General features: G+C 43.0%; 1 protein-coding gene across 1 annotated transcript in view; it reads right to left on the bottom strand.

Moving 5' to 3' along the window:
- LOC121357899 (transportin-1-like) overlaps positions 1-14,115 on the bottom strand; it is a 106,702-nt gene extending 92,587 nt beyond the window's left edge. The window contains 1 exon segment of the mRNA XM_041475598.1: positions 14,004-14,115. Coding sequence (XP_041331532.1) covers positions 14,004-14,012 — 9 coding nt within the window. The 5' untranslated portion in view covers positions 14,013-14,115.
- Positions 14,116-14,378: the final 263 nt, after the last annotated feature.

The raw sequence follows: 14,378 nt of genomic DNA, 5'->3' as shown, positions 1-14,378 counted from the left end.
CTTGCTCCAGCTACAGGAGGCATTGCACTTGCAGGCTCTTGTCCTACTGAGAGACTTCACCCTGACATCTGCTGGGAAATGAGCACGGAGAGCTGTAGGCAATCCAAGAGACTCCTGGAATGCACGGAGGATAACTTCTTGAACCAAGTAATAGACAGCCCTACCAGAGGGGATCCAATACTGGATCTGATGGTCACCAATGTAAGCGAACTAATTGGGGATGTCACGACTGGAGGCAGCCTGGACTACAGTGATCATGCACTGGTGGAGTTCGTAGTCCTGAGGGACAAGGGTCACATAAGGAGGAAAGTTAGACCCCTGACCTTTAGGAAAGCAAACTTCCAGGTCTTAAAGGAGAAAGTCAGTAGGATCCCCTGGGAGACTGCCCTCAGAGACAAGGGAGTGGAACAGGGCTAGCAGATTTTTAAGGACATCTTCCATGGAGTAAAAGACCTAGTGAACCCCAGGGACAAGAAATCAGGCAAGGAAAGCAAGATGCCAGCATGGCTGAGTTGACCTGGTGGTCAAACTAAAGAGCAAGAAGTAAATGCACAGGCAGTGGAAGAGACAGGTACAATCAGAAGAGTCTAGGGATGCGGTCCAGTTGTGAAGGGATGTAGTGAGGAAGGCCAAGGCAAACCTGGAGCTGAACTTGGAAAGGGACAAGGCCAGCAAACTGATAACTACAGACAAGAAGGCTGATGTACTCAACAACTTTTGCCTTGATCTTCAATGGCAACCTCACTTCCCACGCCTCTCGAGTGGGTAGACAGACAAATGGAAACTGGGGAAGCAAAGTCCCTCCAACTGTAAATGAAGATCAGGTTCATGTCCACCTGAGGAATCTTAATATACATGTCTATGGGATCCAATGAGATGCATCCCAGAGTTCTGAGGGAACTGGCTGATGTAGTTGCCAAGCCACTCTCCATGAAAAATCATGGCTTCCCCTCTGTGCCTGAGAAGATCATGGAACAGATCCTCCTAGAAGCTCTGCTAAGGCATATGGAGGACAGGGAGGTGATTTGGGACAGCCAGCACAGCTTCACTAAGGTCAAAACCTCCCTCACCAACCTGTGGTCTTCTATAATGGAGTGACTACATCAGTGGACAAGGGAAGGGCTATGGATGTCATTTATCTGGACTTCTGTAAAGCCTTTGACATGGTCCCCCACAACATCCTTCTCACTAAATTGAAGAGAGACATGGATTTGATAGATGGACTGTTTGGTGGATGAGGAATTTGTTAGACAGTCACATCCAGAGGGTAGTGATCAATGGCTCAGAGTCCCAATGGACATCATTGACAAGTGGTGTCCCTCAGGGGTCCATATTGGGACCAGTGCTATTCAATGTCTTCATCAATGACAGACAGTGGGATTGAGTGCATCCTCAACAAGTCTGCAGATGACACCAAGCTGAGTGGTGCAATTGACATACCTGAAGGACAGGATGCCATCCAGAGGGACCTGGACAAGCTTGAGAAGTGGGCCCATGGGAACCTCATCAGGTTCAACAAGGCCAAGTGCAAGGTACTGCACCTGGGTTGGGGCATCCTCAGTATCAGTACAGGCAGAGTGATGAACGGATTGAGAGCAGCACCTAGGAAAATTACTTGGAGGTGCTGGTGGATGAGAGGCTGGACATGAGCTGGCAATATGCACTGGCGGCCCAAAAAAGCAATTGTATCCTGGGCTGCATTCAAAACAGTGTGACGAGCCAGTCGAGGGAGGGGATTCTGCCCCTCTGATCTTGAGACCCCTCCTGGAGTATTGCATCCAGCTCTGGGACCCCCAACACAGGAAGGACATGGACCTGTTGGAGCAAGTCCAGATGAGCCCACCAAGTTGATTAGAGGGACAGAGCACCTCTCCTATGTGGAAAGGCTGAGGGAGTTGGGGTTGTTTAGCCTGGGAAGAAAAAGCTTCATAGCGACCTTATTGCAGTCTTCAAGTACCTTAAAGGGCTACAAGAAACTGGCAAAGGACTTTTTACAAGGGCATGGAGTGAATAGAATAAGGAAGAATGGCTCCAAACTGAAAGAGGGTAGGTTTACACTGGAGATTAGTAAGAAATTCTTTACTATGAGGGTGGTGAGGCCCTGGCACATGTTATCCAGAGAAGCTGTGGCTGCCCTATCCCTGGAAGTGTTTAACACCAGGATGGATTGGGCTTTGAGCAACCTGGTCTAGTGAAAGTTGCCCTTGCCCATGGAGGTTGGAACTAGATGATATTTATAGTCCCTTCCAACCCAAACCTTTCTATGATTCTATGCACTTACAGTGTCTGGTTAAAAAAAACAAAAGTAGTACATGACAGTATAATTCTTACTGTGTTCTTAATTTTTACTTTCTTCACTCATTTCTACCACTGTTTTTTGAAAAAGCAGTCTTACAATTACAACTACATCTATAATACCAGCTTTGAAGCAGTATTGAATGAGCGTAAAGGAACACACAAAGTAAAGCTATGTTACTTTTTCGACACAGAGAGATTGCTGTTGTGTAGATGAACAATCAGGTAAAATTTATTGGTGATTAATGCAGCCTTAAACAATAGAATAGACATTATAAGCATTACCAGTCCCCATAGCAATTATTTTATGTCATTTTATTTCAAATGCAGCATTTTATGTGATGCCTAAAGATTTTTTCCTTTATATCTGTAGCTTTATAGATTTTAATATATAGCTGTATAATTTCTAACTCTTTGTCACTTTAGCATAGTAGCTGCACTTTCCCACATATTATGCTAGCTTAGTTAAGGGATCATGGGCACAAGTAGTGTTCTCTATCCTTCCAGTCACAAGGAATGATGAAGGAAGAATCAGGAAGAGCCAGCAACTCAATACCTGGCACCGAGCATGGTGTCACTGGCAGAACTTTGGGGTCCTTGATCATGGGTCAGTCTATACAACACCAGGTCTGCTGGGTTCAACTGTCTCAAGGGGAGAAAAGGATCTTTGCACAGGAGCTAGCAGGGCTCATTGAAAGAACTTTAAACTATCTTTGAAGGAGGAAAGGGATAAAACCAAGCTTGCTACAGGTAAGCTGGGGGAAGGGGTGGGGGGGGAGGCATGTGACTGAGGGGTGTGCTAGCAAGGTCCTTTGCTCTGCCATCTCAGTGGAGGTAGGGAATGGAGATCTATGTGGCAGCAAAGACACAGGGGTTATTGATTTATCAGAAACTATGGAAGTGCCTGAAAAGAATCACATGGGAATGAGGGCTTCTCCCCCTAAAAAGATAGCCAAATCAATAGCCCAGCTGAAGTGCATCTACACCAATGCATGTAGCATGGACAACAAACAGAAGGAGCAAAAAACATTGCACAGCTGGAAAACACTATGATATAGTTGCCATCATGGAGACATGGTGGGATGACTTACACAACTGGAATGCTACAATGGATGGCTATAAACTCTTCAGAAGGGATGGGCAAGGCAAGAGAGGCAGCAGGGTAGCCCCTGTATGTTAGGGAGTGTTTTGACTGTCTAGAGCTTGCCAGTGGTGATGAAATGGTCGCATGTTTATGGGTAAGGATCGGGGGTGAAGCCAACAAGACAGATATCCTGGTGGGAGTTTGTTACAGACCACTCAACCAGCATGAGGAGGCAGATGAAATATTCTATAAGCAGCTGGGAGATTCCAACTTACAAAACATTTGCTGGAAATACAACACATCAAAGAGAACAGTCCAGGAGGTTCCTGGAGTGTGCAGAACATAACTTCTTGACACAATGAAAGCCAACTAGGGAACTGCCACCTTGGACTTCCAAAGGACAGACTTTGGCCTGTTTAAGGGCCTGGTTGAGAGAGTCCCTCAGAAGGAAGCCCTGAAGGGCAAAGGGGTCCAGGAAAGTGTTACTGACCTGCTATGCCACTTATACTCACAAGTCTCTGGGGCCAGAAGGGGGGTTTCAGGTGACTAGAGGTGAGAAAATATGATGCCCATCTACAAGGTTGGCCAAAAGGAGGATCTGGGGAACAACAAGCCTGTCAGCCTGACCACAGTGCCAGGGAAGGTCATGGAGCAGACCATCTTGAGTTCCATCATTCAACATGTACAGGACAATCAGGGGATCAGTCCCAGCCAGCATGGGTTTAGGAGGGGCAGGTCGTGCTTGACCAATCTGATCTCTTTCTATGACCAGGTGACCCACTCAGTGGATGAGGGAAAGACTGGGGATGTGGTCTATCAGCTTCAGTAAAGCCTTTGACACTGTCTCCCACAGCATCCTCCTGCACAAGCTGCAGCACATGGTTTGGATGGGAATACTGTTTGCTGGGTTAAGAACTGGCTGGATGGCCAGGCCCAGAGAGCAGTGGTGAACAGTGTTACATCCAGCTGGGGCCAGTTGCTAGTGGGGTTCCCCAGGGCTTAGTATTTGGGCCAGTTCTGTTTAATATCTTTATCAATGATCTTGATGAGGGGGTTGAGTGCACCCTCAGTAAGTTTGCAGACAACACCAAGTTGAGCTGGAAAAAGAGGTTGTAGTCAGGTAGGGGGTTGATCTGTTCTCTTAAGCAAGTGAAAGGACAAGAGGAAACAGTCTTAAGTTGTGCCAGGGGAGGTTTACACTGGTGCGGCACAGTGGCCAGGCAGGGGAGGGGAGGCCACAGAGCTGGGCCAGGCCATGGCTGCAATTGCTAACATCTGGCTGCTTGCTATAGCCCTGCCCCTCCCAGCTCGGGGCCCCAGGAGCAGCCCCGGGCCGGGGCTAGCTCCCGAATCCCACCACCATGGAGATTCGCCCACAACAACCAGGCGGGGGAAGGAGAAGCCACCCCCCACTTCCGGGAGTGCTGCTGCTGAGTTCTGGCCTGGCTGATTAGATCCTAGCTGCCCCTCCCAGCCGCAGCAGTTGGGCAAGCCAGCCCAACCAGAGTCAGGCGACCATCTGCAGGCCTCAGGCGAGATGTTAACTCTTTCAGTGCTTAAATCCTCCCTCGAGTGAGAGAAAGGAACAAGATGCAAGCATGTAAAGGAGCAACATGAAGACATCCAAGTCAGTGAAGAAGTCAAGTCCCAGATGGGAGAGATGAGGAGATGCCTTAATCTTGGGATGGAAATCCTCTTGTAAAGCTGTGGAGAAAGACTCTTTTTCCCTATAATGCATGAAGGTATGGGGATATGAAAGTGTTCAAATTGTAGATATGGAGCAAAGGCCTCCATGCTAAAGTAAGCAGATGATAAAGTAGCTGAAATCTACAAGAAGTTTGAACAGAGAGAGAGAAGAGTGAAGACCCTGTGACCCCAGGGAGAGAAGACCTCTGTTCCCAGAGATGAAGATGATTTCAGAGATAGATAATGAGAACTTTTGCCTTTGAACAGCTCATCTTTAAAACACTACCCCATAAGTTGACATGGCCCATAAATACAGCTGTGGGAAAAGCTTGTGGAAAATGGGAGGGACTTCACAATTGCAGATTTCCCCGGGGCGGCTGCTATTTGTGAGAGAGCTACGAAAGAACTGTTTTTTCTTGTGAAGTCTCCATAACACGAACAAGAGGGACTTCTCTCCCTAAGTGAACTGAAAAAAGACTATTTTAGAGATGGTAAACTGACTGAAATTTTAGGTTTTGTTTCTTTACATTGTCAGTGGGAAGAAAAGGTTGTGGGGAGAGAAGTGTTCTGAAAGTTCTGTTCTGATTTTTATTACTCTTTCTTTTAGTTACTGTTAATAAATTTTTCTTTATACCCTTTTAAAGTTTTGAGCCTGCTTTGCTTCTAATCCTACCTCACAGCAGGAAATGAGTGCACTGGTGATTGGCCAGCACTGAAACCCACCACACTCATTGGTGCACCGCCCAGGAAATCTCAAAATTTGCGAAATCTCAAATTGGCGAACCAAAACCACTACAATTGGATATTAGGAAAAAGGGTTATCAAGCATTGGAACAGGCTGTCCAGTAAAGTGGTGGAGTCACCACCCCTGGAGGGATTCAAAGATGTGTAGATGTGACACTTAGGGACACAGTTTAGTGGTAGGCTTGGCAGTATTAGGCTTACAGTTGAACTTGATGATCTTAAAAGGTCTTTTCCAACTTAAATGAATCCATGATTCTAAGAAAGTTGTTCAGCATGGTTAAGACCAACACTGAGTTTTAGTATTTCTTCAGAATTTCGAAATTGAACTTCAAAGTGTAACTGAGGAAAGCAGAGTTCAGTCCCACACATACTCATGACTAAATTAGCACAATATCAAAGAACATATGTATAATAACCTGTTTTCCCTAATATACACTTACCTAGTATAAACAGGACAGTTAGACTTCACTCAAGTTAAAAAAACAAATAAAATTGCTTGCCTTCATTCAGGTTTTCCCAGATGCAATGCTGCAGTAACTTCATCTATACAAAAGTGTGACAACAGTGTTATGAATTTTATTACCTTAAATTAATATCCTCTTATGGAGGACCCAAGGATTAAAGTGCAATGAAAACATTACACTGTATATGACCACTTTGTTAAATTTCCTTTGACCTTGAGGTATCTCTTGTAATCTGCACAGAAGATGCTACAAGGGATGTTCCAGGGCCCAAAATCACATACTATAGTGTATTTTCTATAATTTCTTCTCATAGATGTCATGTTTTATCACAGATATCAAATTCTTCTATACTGGGCAATTTCTGAAATGAACATCTCACTTCCTTATTTATCACTTTATCACCAAATCTCTCAATTCTAACACTTCATTCTTTCTGCTATAAACCTTAGATAAAACAAGAGCATCAAGAAAACTGGATGAAAAATACAAATTTGTCATCCTTGAGCCAAGAATAACACAACAGACAAGAGACCGAACTGCAAGAGGAAAAAAAGAAGCTTTAATACAAATGATTCTCCAGCTTATATAGACCAATACGATACATTCTGCTTGATTGGCTAGTTAAATAAAAACATCTTTCTCACACACTGTCCTTGAGAAGAACAGAAAAAAAAAAAAGTGGAAAAACATCACCTGCAGATTGTTTATACTAACAAGTTATCACATTCCTTCAACTCCCTAAAATTCTCACAAGCCACTGTGAGAAATGATTGCTGTTTCTCTCTCCCTGACCAGGCTGGCATCCACATAAATTAATTCTCACTGCTGCCAAATTGATAAATCTTATTTTCTATTGTTTTCCCTACATGTAAAAATCTAAGTATCATCTGTTTTTTGTGAAAATACAAACTCAGATAATGAATAACTCACAGGCCAGCTTTCAAAATTTCTATCATAGTATAAACTCAACTTGTATAACCTCAGATAATTTATTATATAGTTATTTGTTTTCAAGGGTATTCTCTTTCTCCAAAAGTTCAAGAAGTAAGTGAGGCAAAGAACGTTTTAAAGAACCCTTATGTCCAATTAAATCTGTATTACTGCTGAACTTGGAAACATCCAGAAATATTGTTGGAGGTTAGAATTTTTCCCTTTTTTATTTTTTCTTTCCTCTTGGGGAATTTTCTCCCATTTGTTGCCTAGGAAATGGTGGTGATGTGTGCTTAAGAGGAACAGGAGATATACTGGGGGAAGGAGTGGGTGCAGGGGTGTGGTTGGTTTCCCTCCAGGTCGTGAAATGGACTGTAGCAGGAACTTTGGAGCAGCAGGCTGGAACAACAGATGCGGGCACAATTTTCTCTTGGGAGGGGCAGGGATGCTGCAAGATTTTGGCTGGGGGGTGAGGGGATGGGCTCGGCTCCTCACTCTCTCGCTCTCAGATCGGAGAGGAGACAGCCAGGCTACAGTTGCTCTGAGAAGAATTCACTGCCACCGTGGAGCTCTGTCTTTTACTGCTTCTCCTACCGTGAGCGAGGCTTTGCTCATAAGAGTGGCCGTTGAACTGGGATCTTATCAACACCCGATCTCACTGGGAAGGACCCTTGCCATCTACTCGGATGTCTCGGGGAAAACCTGGGACCCCTCTCTCCTCCACAGGACTGTCTCAATGCCTCCCGGCTGTTTGTGGGACCCCAGCTGACACCGCCCAGCCCCACTGATTTTCTGCCACTGCTTTGGGTTTCTTGCTACACTTTAACCCAACACCCCATGTCCGCTTAACCCCCACAGCTCTTGCTGCAGTTGCGGAGTTTCTGCTACATTTTGTTTGCCACTCCAGGTGTGTCCACATCTGCTGTTCCAGCGTGCTGCTCCGAAGTTTCTGCTACAGTCCATTTCACGACCTGGAGGGGCACTGAGACCAGGTCCCTGTCCCCCCCATCCCCCCCCCCCGAGTTTGCAAAGGAAGCCCCTTTTCTCTCTCTCCCGCCAACTGAGTCACCATTACCCATGTGGAGAGGAGGCTGCACTCACGCAACAGCACCCCCTGCAGCTGAGGGGGAATCATCACACTTCCCTGCCGAGCCGGGAGCCAACATCGCCCCTGCCGGCTGTGACCATAACTACACCAAAGGGAAAAGCACTTGACAGCCCAGAGAAGGCTGTTGTGAGGTCTGTTTTTTTCTGTTTGTTGTTGCTGATGTTGTTGTTGTCATTTGTTTGCCTTGGTATGCATATATATATATATATATATATACACACTAGTAAAGAACTGTTATTTGTTTTCCCATATCTTTGCCTGAAAGCCCTGTAATTTCAAAGTTATAATAATTCAGAGGGAAGGGGGTCACATTTTCCATTCCAAGGGAGGTTCCCACCTTCCTTGGCAGACACCTGTCCTTTAAGCCAGGACAAATACGCTTATCCAAAGCAAGACCTACAAAAAGACCCTCAAAAGGCAGCCTCTGCTATCTTATTTGCTTATTTTTTAAAAACAGGGAGAGTTCCACCCCAGTGGATCTAAGGTTATCAAAGCCTCACTATGCTCCATTTGCCCTCTTACATAGCATAAAAGAAACAAAGCAACAGCAGTAATCTCAATGCCTGCCAATTTTTAATCTCATGTCCAGATATAAAAGTCCATAATTTAAAATGGAAAAGCATGGAACTTCATATATTATATTCATTTTTTCTTATCTAAAAGAAAGCTGTCTTATTTTTGAAACACATTGTACAACTATTAATGAGAGATTGAACTCAGTAGTGGTTACATGCAAGATTCTCCTCTGTCTCAAAATTCCCATCTCAGTATCATCTTTTCCAATCCACATTTTAAAGGATTCCAAACGTAAGTAGCAAACAAATCAAAGCATGTCTTGAAATGTACACTCTAAATGAAGGAAGCTGTGAAAATACCACCAATTGTGATTTATTTTTGGTTGCTATTTTGATTCTGTGCAATCACCAAGAAATTAAGAGAATCATTAGAATGGAGAGTGCCTAACCTAAAATATGCTTCCTTGCGAAAATCAAAGATATATTATAAATTGCAAAATATATTACAAGTACTCATTGGCACAGAGGACAACTGTAATAGGGTATTCTCCAGAAGCAAAACATCGTGTGAAATTACAGTGCATTACCCAGTTTTTAGTCAAGAAATACAAGACTTTTTATAGTATTTTCTACAGATAGGAGGACTTTGGAAGGGAAGATGTCTGAAGATGTTTGGTAACATGACCAAATGACCAACTGGATTTTTACACATCAAAGGTTAAAGGATTTTTAAATAAACAGATATTTGAAGATGTGACACCCAAATACACACATTTGCACTGTGCAAGAGAGAAACACAAAACCATAATTTTTTTAACCAATCATTTCCTCTCATCACTTTGTCTACCTTAATTCCTTTTCCATGGAGCTCCAATAGCATGTCTCTTCAGACTCGTGTTTTCAACCTAGTGCTGACTAGTCTCTCACATAAGAGTGAAGAACATAATTACATTATTAGTGTTCTTGTTAATGCAATTGGTTCCCATGTGCTCAAAAGGTTCATTCAAACCTGATCTTCTTTGGTTTTAACTATTTATGGACCTGAGTCAACAACTGAAACTTTCACCTCTTATGTCAATTCCACTTGCCTACATTACACCTAACAGAATGCAGTAAAATCCCTCCTGATTTTCAGACAGATAGCTCAGGGCTTGACTGCACAAGAAAGTTATATCCATTTAGCTTAAACTTGCTTATATGTCAATTTTCAAGATCCTGTGTGGAACAATTTCTTTAAATTTAAGGCTGCCTTATGTTTGGGGTTTTTTTTTAAGGAATGGACTCAAGCTCAGCTGATGTGAAGCAGACTGAAATAAAGGCATCTATTTGGACTTTTGCATTGATTTAGCTTATTTGGTTTAAAAATCAGACCTGTGCTTTTTATTCTCCAATGAGAATTACTCTTGTCTCTCCACAGTTGTCTGCTACTGACTTTCCTTGTTTCTCTATAAGAAAGGTGGCCAAACTATAGTGCACAGACCACTCATGTTTGCTTTGTGATATGCTCAATCCTGAACTGAGCCACGGCTCCTGGCTCTCACTGCTTTTACACAGGCAGCAGAGTAACTACCTACTAAGTCCTATAAAGGCTCTGTAAACACAGGAACTACTGCAGCCACCATCTGCATTCAACAACAATGAACAGCTCTGCTGCCTCCAGGCAGACCTGCACTTCTAGTTCAGGATATAGAAAGAGGACCAAAACATTGTGAAGTAGGAAGACCAGGATTAGGGTGATGGCATACACACAGGGGTAACTAAGGTTCCACTTTGTACTTGCTGGAAGTGAAGATTCAGGATTTGGACATGTGCAAGGGGAAAGAATGTGGCTGAAGTGAAAAATTAGAGTAAACTTCTGCAGTTGCATGAATGGATGGGGAAGGTGAGTATGAGCATTGGACTGCAATCCTAGCTTGCAAGACAAGAACATCCAGTAGAAAAGCTGGGAGCAGAAAAGCCATAGATGAGATTCTGGTTTTGTGTGGTTAGAAAGACATGTGACTCTGGATGCCAGAAGTTACTAATGATGATCATATACCTCCTAACTAGGTTTGGAAACCCCTGGTCTGTGCTACCTCACCATAATTTCTGCAAGTATTTCCTTTTTGGTTTCTAATAAACAGTTTCCTTGCATCTTTATACCTACTTACATACTATTTCCTATTCTCCAAAAAACATTTTATCTTGCCTTTTCCTCTGCCGTTATATTTAACATCAATCATTTAAATCAATGCCCTTAATGGCAGCTTCTACATAAGCAGCATATTTTGAATGTTTAAGGGATTGCACAATGGCTTGTAGAAAACGTTATATAAAATTAAATTATTTAACAGAGGAATAATTTAACGGTAACTTTATCCTCAAGGCTCAAAATCCCCAAGTTTTCTTAACATGTTAATTTTTTTTTACTAAAAATGTACATATACACAAACAAAATTTCAAAGCATTCAGTACACAGAAAATTACCAGTGATTTTTTTAATTGATTAAGTTACACTGGAATCTGGTCTGGAAAGGGAAAACTGAAGGCTAAAAGTGATGTTTGTAAATTTATTTATATGGCATTAAAAGATGCCACATTCCATGGCCTCCATGTGCACATTCATAAACAGATTATTATGTACACTGCTTTATCATGTATATGATAGATCACATATATAAACCAAACAACACTGGGCCTACACAAATATATATCTACCAATTAAATATTTTTAAAATAAAATTTCAGTAGGAATTACAGCTCTGATCCTGAGCCCCTATAGCTTCTGTATATTATACACATAAATACATATTCATTTTTTCAATCATCATATAGATATGAAATATATCAAAATATATAGAAAACCTATCCAAGCTATCCAAATCAAACTATAAAGAAGTGGAATAGGTGACAAAAATATTCTGTTACATGTATTTGAATGTTCAAAGAATCTGGAACTGAATTAACTAGTAAAATTCATTTATGTGGTCAAATCTACTCAAAGTTACAACATAACACATGAAAATAATGGTAAAAACAGTCCTAGCCCTTTCAAAAAAAAAAAAACAAACAAAAAAAAACAAAGAAAAATCCTCCCCCTGTTGCATATCACTGACACAATTCTACTGACAATGCATTGATTGGTGCAGAAGTTTCACAAACCTGTGGTCCAAACTTTTATGACAGTGACAATGCAGAGTCTACAAAAGGAGATCTTTATCAATTAAACATTTCAAAAATAAAATCTCAGTATTCATTTTAGCCCTGATCTTCAGACCATACAGATTCTGAATATCAGCTTTTATGAAGGAGGATTATACTTGGCCTTTTGCCACTCTCCTTTGTAGCTATAGCATCTTGGTGTGCCCAAAGTGGGAATAGGAATTAAATTTGATTGAATTAAACTCTATTCCAGATCTGCCAATCTGCTGGACAGCTCTGTGCGTACCTATCACCTGATTATAAGATAACTCAGTCCCTGGTGTTGCTCTGATTTACAACATGGACCTAAAATTAAGCACATATATCGATTCTCTTGAATATCTGCATACAAGCACTCCTAAACTGCAATCTAAATAAATATACTAGGAAAAAAACATATGCCAGATAATCCAATAAGTCTACATTCATAAACCCACCAATAATGTTATTTTTACCTTCTTGCCACAAGGCATGCTTAGCTCAATTTAGCAGTTGTGCTTACATTTATATCAATTTCAGAAGTCTCTGAAGTCTGTTTCACTGCCTATATACAATGGTAAAAATGGTCCTTAGTCAATATTAATTCTAACCAGAGCCTTCCACCTTTAAGACAGTTTTTGCAGGATTATAATTATCCCTTTTCATTACAGTGCTTTGAGTATAAGCTAAGTAGATATTTTCACAGAATGGATCAGGTTGGAAGGGACCACAGTGGGTCATCTAGTCCCACCCCCCTGCTCAAGCAGTCATCCTAGAGCACATGACACAGGATTGCATCCAGACAGTTCTTGAATATCTCCAATGAGGCAGACTACACAACTTCTCCAGGCAATCTGTTCCAGTACACTGTCACCCACACAGTAAAGAAGTTCTTCCTCAAAAAAAAATTTGAACAAATACACTCTAAAGTAATAATGATCATATAAAAACTATTCTTCCCAACTGCGAGCAGCTTTCCTCCATCCTCCCACATATAATGCCAAAATAACTACAGTTCACACAGCAGATGCAAAGTGAGGACTTTTAGAAACAGACCACAAATGGTTATTTTTACACACAGATGAGATTCTTCATTAGAATCATAGGCTCACTTTGCAATTCTAATAAAGGCTCCTTGTATGATCTTGTGCATGCAATTATTTTTTCTGTTCAATTACTCACAAATTAATGTTTTGTTCAATTACTGTTGTAAGGATTTACTAATATCTGGGAAATATTTAAATACCACATTAAGGACTACTAAAACAGCCAAGAAGGCAAGCAAACAAGTTATGAACCTGTGGTGGCCAGAGTGCATAGCAGAACAAGCCTCACAGTAGGAAGACCTCTTGGGTCCTGAGCGCAAATTCAAAGGAGTGGAATTACCTTCACAGCAAGGAAATAAAGAGCTTGAAGACTGAGCAAACCATTTATGCCAACCCCAAAATGCGTTTGTGCCTTTTGTACAGTCACTCCACAAAGGCTTTACGAGTTCCATCAGCTATTTCCATTAAGCACCTAAACTAACAAGCTCCCCAAGGAAGCAAACCAACAAAAGTACAAAATAATTACGGAATTTCACTCCTTTCGAATATTTCTTAAGGAAAAAAAAAAAAAAAAAAAAAAAAAACAAAAAAAAAAAAAGGCCGGAAATATGGACACTTTCTTATATTCCCCAGGTGACTTTCACCGTAAGGCTGCTGGGACGACACCAGCTGTAGCACTGGGAGGAGCCGAGGGAGCTGGAGAGGTGGGTGGATGCCCGGTCCTCCCCCATCATCCAATCCATCCGGATGAGACGACATAGCCCGCCAACGACAGCGGGAAGAGAGGGAGCAGCCTAGGTCCGGATCCGCATGGCTTCCCTCCCAGCGGCGGCGCGAAAACCCATAACGGCTGCCGGGCCCGCGGCTGGCTGCCCAGCTATCCAACCGGCCCGACTGCCGCCCGTAGGCATGAAGGCAACGGCTGCCGGAGATAGGACGTCCTAGCCCGCCCCTCGTAACCCAAACACCTACCCACACCATCCCAGACCCCGACGGCAGAGAAGTGGCGAGGGAGCGAAGCAGACAGTCCTCTGGCTCCGCAGCTCAGTGCCAAAACCCACTAAGGCTTCTCAAATGGCTGAACAAAGGGAATCTCGCTCCGTTGCCACCACCCCTCCGATTGGCCGGGGCGGGGCTCGGCGCGCGGTGCACGGCGGGGCGCCACTGGCCGGTCACTGTAGCAACGGCGGCCTAGTCTAGGGTCCGTGGCTTCGGATGTGATAGGGACGGCAGTGAAATGGCCGCTCGGCCCCACCCAGCCTTTCAGCCCCGGTCCCCGCCCTCAACTTCTCCCGGGCTCCCACTTGTGAGGAAAATCACGCTGTGAAAAGCCGGTGTTCATAAAGG

This window comes from Pyrgilauda ruficollis, unplaced genomic scaffold (genome assembly GCF_017590135.1).
Source record: "Pyrgilauda ruficollis isolate IOZ18807 unplaced genomic scaffold, ASM1759013v1 scaffold359, whole genome shotgun sequence".
NCBI lineage: Eukaryota > Metazoa > Chordata > Aves > Passeriformes > Passeridae > Pyrgilauda > Pyrgilauda ruficollis.
Note: the sequence above shows the minus strand (reverse complement) of the source record. Positions and strands in the feature narration are given on the sequence as shown.